General features: G+C 41.0%; 2 protein-coding genes across 3 annotated transcripts; both read right to left on the reverse strand.

The window, feature by feature from the left end:
* Positions 1-730: 730 nt before the first annotated feature.
* LOC115683132 (uncharacterized) lies at positions 731-4,964 on the reverse strand. Of its 2 annotated transcripts, XM_056304106.1 has the most exons (6): positions 4,809-4,964; positions 4,606-4,716; positions 3,325-3,586; positions 3,014-3,210; positions 1,999-2,186; positions 731-1,323 (listed from the first exon to the last, which is right to left on the reverse strand). In XM_056304106.1, exons 2-6 carry the CDS (start codon positions 4,698-4,700, stop codon positions 1,037-1,039), a joined length of 1,029 nt encoding a protein of 342 aa, XP_056160081.1. In that variant the 5' UTR covers positions 4,701-4,716; positions 4,809-4,964; the 3' UTR covers positions 731-1,036. The 2 variants fall into 2 exon arrangements, with proteins under 2 accessions (XP_056160081.1, XP_030463421.2); XM_030607561.2 differs by having other exon boundaries at positions 4,606-4,871.
* A 395-nt stretch (positions 4,965-5,359) lies between these two features.
* On the reverse strand, positions 5,360-6,377 carry LOC115683133 (uncharacterized). Its single transcript, XM_030607562.2, has 2 exons — positions 5,910-6,377; positions 5,360-5,823 (listed from the first exon to the last, which is right to left on the reverse strand). The coding sequence occupies exons 1-2, from the start codon at positions 6,375-6,377 to the stop codon at positions 5,548-5,550; spliced, it is 744 nt and encodes a 247-aa protein (XP_030463422.2). The 3' UTR covers positions 5,360-5,547.

The raw sequence follows: 6,377 nt of genomic DNA on the forward strand, positions 1-6,377 counted from the left end.
AATTATAGCCTGAGTAAGGTAAAGTATTGGTTGGGTCCAAGTCAAGTATGAATCATTAAAATTATATTGCATAAAAATATGTCAATGCAAATATAATGGGTCAATTTGGATTGGACCATTTTTTATCCGATTCATTCTGACGGCACTATTTTTAGGGCACTTTGGTTATTTGAATAGCAACTTGAGTTCTTAACGGCAACGAAAAACATCATTTGTCCTTAAAAGATTGTGTTGCATTTAATAAATAAAAGCTTTTACAACTGTTGTTGGTGATGTAAGCTAATAACAATTTCCTCCAGCTTATGAGTTATCAAGCAACTTATAATAAAAAGGGGTAGAGGTCAAGCCCTACAGTCCAGCCCACCTCTTGCCCAAATCTAGACAGACAACTTTGTCAAGTGTCATTTGCGATCCCACTTTCTCATGTTGACCACGACCGGTGACATGAAATTTGGTTCCAAGAACGATGGTAGCTGATGAATGCATCAAAAGTTTTAAGACTAGTCACTAAACATCGAGCATTTTTCTTCTTCGTTATAACTAGTTGCATTTTGGCTCAGTATAAGCAGTGATTCCTCACAATGATATCAAATCAAAGAGAATTTTCATGACCCGAATTTAAATGTTTTCTTTACTGCTCCAAACAATCTTCAACAAACATCGGAACAGGTGCGTGCAGTCCAAGAAGCAAGTTGCATCATAAGTGGTTCATGAGATGTGGATCACAACCTTGGAAGCACAGTCTGAATCTTATATCCTTGATGACAGAAGCAAAACAAATCTACAGTTGAATTTTAAGCTACCTAGATCAAAATTCTCATCTGGTAGGTTTCTTCTGGTGGAGGGTAAAATAGAACACAAAGATCAGTGCCATTACAAGCATATCACATATCGCATTGACCAAGTTCTCGTCAAACGAGAAGCAAACAAAGGGAATGCTGGTGAGAACTGTCATGCGTGAAGACTTAACTGAGGGGGAGCGATGTCTGCCGTTCCAGATTCATGATCTGATAAATCATGTTTTCTGTGGAAGTGTCTATTTCTTCTTCTTGAGGATGGTTGATGTCCTAAAGTCGGCATCATCTCTAATAAAGCTCCACCATAAATATGTCAAAGGAATGGTAGTGGCATGCCAGAGAGCATGGGCATCTACAAGTCCCTGGTAGGGTGGGAAGTCGTAAATCTCCAACAGCATAGCTGCAGCTCCACCCACGACCACCACCCACAATTTCCAACGCGATGGATGCCGAGTGACACCAGCCCATACCGCCCATAGAAGAAGTTGAGCTATGCCCATCACCACGCAGACTTTCATGTTCAGACCTGCAACAGAGCGATATTTAAGACCATTTCTGGTAGAAGACTCGCAATATCAAGCAAGACAAGGATTCAAGCCATTATGTGACTAAATAGATCGGTAGGTTGATTGCTGCACACATCTGTTTATTCATTTTGGAACTTTCAGCAACTATTTTGATACATGTTTTCTAATATTGTTGGTGTCGCCATTTATAAAACCCGATTCAAAACCAATCTTAAGTTGTCTATCGGTTAACCCATGATGACCACTAACTTTGTGACAAACACATAAAACTATTCGTGAAGACCGCTGACTATCATTTATCTAGGTCTGGAGATCATATATACAAGACCACAGTTTTTGCAAGCAAACCGATCCCCCCCAAAAAACCTAGGGATGAGCATCTGAATATTGCCAATCAGAGACTCACATAGTACTCCCGACCTCATGTCAATAATTCCAGGTCAAGCATTTCTTGAAACTGCACTAGGCATTAATGAATATCTATCTCGAGGGTAAAAAACCCTTGTGGCTAGCACAAATCTGATAATAAGAACATCAAAGCATGGCCCTCAAGCATTCAAATTCATGGCATTAAGGAACAACATGGATTTACAAGACATCGGAGCGCCAACACAATCTTGAAGGGCATTCTTAACAACCGTAGAAATAATGGGTGCATGAATGAAAGTATTTACCATAATCAAGCTTATAGAAGTTGAGATATAAGATATGTGTGGTCACAAATGCAATAAGAGGAGCTGCAACCATGACCCTAGCAGCCTCATCTCTCACGTTAATTGATCTCAGTATTGCCAATATGAGAGAAAACCCGAGTAATGCAACAGCAGATGAATAATCCAGCTTTTCTGTGAAGTCCACATCTCTGTGAAAGTAAGTACATTAAAGAACATCAAGAAGGCATGAAACATAACAGGATAAGCAGATATAGGTCTTTTACAATCAATTGTAAGGGAGATGCAGCAGATTTGACATTATCATCCCTCACGTAAGAGATGAATGCCGACAGGAACAAAAAACAAAAGTCAAATTGAACTACCAGCCTCGAGTGTCATAAAAGTTCTATTATGATGCATTTCCACTATTATATCCCGATACACAAAGTAAGCTTTATTATGAAGTACTCGACTCTAAATACAAACTGAATGAAGATCGAACCTATTTCCTGGTTGCATTGATCTATCCAGTTCAGTTTCTCTGACCTGTTGATAATTCTGCTCACCTATTCAGATGCACTCTTGCTTCGTTTATCTCTATTTATATTCAAATTGGAGAGGCTATTGGAAGCAGAGTTGTTGAGATCAAAGGCTGTTTCCTATGTTTAAAGTTCTTAAGTATGGTGTGATAACTAATTGCCACATCGACATGTAGAAAGAAATGAAATGCCAAATTAGTGGTCACATCATGTAACAAACTGGTGGTTCTTTCATCGCATTTACAATTCAGGAATAGGCATCTATTCCCAAACAGTACTGCATAATGTTCAATCTAACTGATGCATGATGGCTAGTGTTAAGACGTTTTTTCATGTAAGAATGACAGCCGAACACAGTTAGCGCTCTAATGCTATGCAGGGAATTTATTAGCCAATTTCCACTCATTAAGGCAGATACTAAAATCATGATACAAGAGGTGGCACTCGATGATACAAAATTTGACCAAAATGAAAAGCATATGTTTGGCAATACTTACCGACTGTGAAATACAGCACTCCAGAACCAGGAATTCATGGACAAGAAACCATACACATGCCACAAGCTCGTATATTCATAGTAAGTTCTCTTATCTGGTCTCAGGGGTAACTTGTAGTACAAAAGGACGAAGAAGGATAGCCACCCATGAAAGTGCATTGCAAGATTAAGCGCAGAAAAAGCAACAGAGACAGGTTCCTGATGATGGAAGAAAATCAGTTTAGATGCATGTTGAGCATATATGCTATCAAATATCATCAGATACACACATCATAGTTTGATAATGCTAGAAAACAAATTAAATGTGGAAACCTGAAATCCATAGACACGCTTGAACGGCCATTTCCCATGATATTTAACAGGTTTGTGGCCAAGTTTCTGTCTTTCCTCTTCTCTCACAAGCATACAATGATATCGGCAATCACTCTGGCAGTCCCAATGTTTCCATCTAAGGTAAAGGGGTTCTTGCAAATACCATGGACCATCAATAGGTTTCCCATCAGATGAAAATTTACAATGTTGGAAGCACTGGTCTCCCACACACCCCGAGCTTTCACAGTTTTCTACGCAAGACCTGGCAAAACATCAAGACTAGCCATGATGAAATGGAAAGTATTCCAATCAAAGAGCAACCTTCCAGATTGAACTTATTTCAAACCAGCAAGTAGATAGGCCAACTTACAAGAACAACTCTACAGCCATTCAAAGAAAAAACGAAAAATCTTTCAGGGAAAGGACTTTTCTTTCTACTTCTTATCGACTTCGAATCCAAAAAAGAAAACAAGCAAAGAGCAGAAGCAACACAAAAGTTCAATCAGCTCTTCCTGGAATAGTTGCATTCAGCAAAGATGGACCTTTATTCTAGTCATAATTGGAATTTAAAAAAAGAAAAAGAAAAGCCAAGCAAAGGGGAACTAAATACAAAGAGAATGAAGATGCATCTCGTTTCATTTAACATTTTAACAACGTCCTTAGACTCCTTATCTTTGCACATCAATCAACGTACCCGTGATTTGTTACAAATACAGCCCCGTTATCTCTTAACAACAAATAAGGAGGGAGAAGTAACTCACATAGACAAGCAGAGAATGAGATGCACACACGGACACGCATAAAAAACTTAGAACAGACACACATAATTTCCAGCCCCGACCTCTTCCATATATTCCCACCGTTATAATCAAAAGAATGTATACCATCGGCAAATATGCCAAAGCGCACGGCTTCTTAAATGTCATACTTCGACTTGCATCTCCTAAACCTCCACAAACCACCAGATGGCTAACAACACAGAATTCAAAAGAAAGCTTTCATCTTTTTCTATCTTCTTTTCTAGTTAGACGCACCGATCTTGGTCTTATTTCTTTCTAAACTCAATCACAAACGAGCAACACTGCATCGACAAATCCAGCTCCTCAAACAAAAGAGCGAATCCGCACCACAACATAACCAAACACCATCCACAGGACACAAGCGAATCACCAACCAGAAGGCACCTTATCCAGCAGATCCGTAAACGATCCCGAACAGAACAACAATTGAGCGAAACGAACACAAACCCAACCGGCAGAAGAAGAAGAAGAAGAAAGCCACCTGTAAACCGGATCCGCGTCGCCGGCGCTGGCGTCGAGGCCGGCGACGAGGGAGAAGAGCGCGACGGAGAGCAAGAGCGCGCGAGGGGGACTCATCTGGTCAAATCACGTACTGGGTTCCATCGGAAAACGATCAGATTGAAAGATTTGTGAAGGAAGCAGAACAAGAGAGAGCTAAGGAAGTGGAGAAGAGCAGAGCAAGACCTCCAGAGAGGGAGCTGATCTCAGATGTTTATCACCATGGCTTCTTTGTGTTTACCCCCCAAGTCTGTATGGATTGACCACTATTGAAAATGTATTATAAAACCCACTTTCCCATTTTACAATGGTGTTGTAGAACATTAAAAAGAGGGAGTAGGGTTGAAGTGCTGTTAAATTTTTTTACCTTGGATGATGACCTGTCTTTGATCGAACCGGTAGACGGATTTAGTCTAGACACGTTAAGATCTTTTGTTAAGCTAGGCAAAAACAAGATGTTATTAAATGGAACGTGACTTGAACAGCCTGTCGAATTCGGAGCGAAAGCCGACTCGTGAATGTCTCGATCATTTACGCTCCTATTCTTTTGACTTTCTACTTATTAAGAGATTTTGGAAGATTTTTAAGATTCCTATCTTAGCATTACATGCTTATCTACGGCCAAAATGCGTTCCACCTCTCGTTCTTTTCCCTAATATATGATGTGAATCGCTTGTTGGTGATGAATAGAGCCAACCCTTAAGGAAGATATTGAAGGCTTGTAGGATTGTGACAACTTAGCAAAGATTCATATCATAAATGGAGTCATATGTTGCGTTCACACGGTATTACGTACCTAGATGAGTTTCGTAGCCAATTTACTGCTACAATGTACAAACTATGTAGTACTCTCTCTCAATAGACGTGAACACTAATGTTTGTGCAGCAAATGAACATGTTATTGACATTACAAAAGCAAATGTCCCTATGATAAACTAGAGAGGGATATGACAGCATTGAGGCTGGCAAGGCACTCGGTAGGAAGCCCTAGGAACGTGTTCATCAAGAAGTCATCAATGGGATCAACACTTGCCACTCCCACCAATCTGCAATTCCCTTCCTCATCCAGTCTCTCTCCTCGGCCGCATCTCATGGTCCCCTTCGATTCCTCCGACGTCAGCACGGTCTCCACGATCAGCGGCGGAGCTCTGTAAAGGCTCCCGACTGAGAAGCAAAACTTAGCCTTGAATTGAAGATCGACCTGCAAGTACAAGATTACGATTTGAAGTTCGAACTGATGAGATCTTCGATATTCATCATTTGTCTAGTTTACTGAGATTTTTTTACCTTGCCAGATTCTTGGCAAATCCTGCCTTCAAACAGCTGCGGAACTATGTCTATCTTCAGGAAAGGCGGCAGCGGCAATCCCAAGATTTTAGTAGTCGCGCTCGTCAATGGCGGGACATAAAGCGTGTCGACGTCAAAAGACACCGATATTTCTCCAGTCGGATCGCCGTTCGAAGCCACTGAACCGTGCCCACTTCCGTTACCTCCCTGAGGATTGTACTCGAAATCGGGATATCTGGCGATGCCGAGCTTGCAAGCCCCAAGGGTCTTGAAGTCTACCTTGTAAGCATTAGGCCTTGAGAGTTGGACTTGACTGGTTGTGGCTGTTGAAGCGAGTTCTCCATCATCTTTAGCGTAGGAAGAAGAAATGAAGGAGATGGATTTTGGAGCGACTCTTGCTCTCATTGTTGGGAGTTTGCACAGAACCGGTGAGCTCGAGGCATTGATCTTGCAACCCATTTGGGGCAT

Source organism: Syzygium oleosum, unplaced genomic scaffold (genome assembly GCF_021117445.2).
Source record: "Syzygium oleosum isolate NSW1041296 unplaced genomic scaffold, Sole_v2.1 Sole_v2.31, whole genome shotgun sequence".
Taxonomy (NCBI): Eukaryota; Viridiplantae; Streptophyta; class Magnoliopsida; order Myrtales; family Myrtaceae; genus Syzygium; species Syzygium oleosum.

What these genes read in the sequence shown, in the direction of transcription:
- LOC115683133 (XM_030607562.2), bottom strand. Translation starts at nt 6,377, where the DNA reads ATGCCCCAAATGGGTTGCAAGATCAATGCCTCGAGCTCACCGGTTCTG. An exon ending in TTTGCCAAGAATCTGGCAAG is followed by an intron (nt 5,824 to 5,909) that starts GTAAAAAAATCT and finishes TTGTACTTGCAG; the next exon opens with GTCGATCTTCAATTCAAGGC.
- LOC115683132 (XM_056304106.1), bottom strand. Translation starts at nt 4,700, where the DNA reads ATGAGTCCCCCTCGCGCGCTCTTGCTCTCCGTCGCGCTCTTCTCCCTC. An exon ending in AGCGTGTCTATGGATTTCAG is followed by an intron (nt 3,211 to 3,324) that starts GTTTCCACATTT and finishes TTCCATCATCAG; the next exon opens with GAACCTGTCTCTGTTGCTTT. An exon ending in CTTCTATAAGCTTGATTATG is followed by an intron (nt 1,324 to 1,998) that starts GTAAATACTTTC and finishes GCTCTGTTGCAG; the next exon opens with GTCTGAACATGAAAGTCTGC.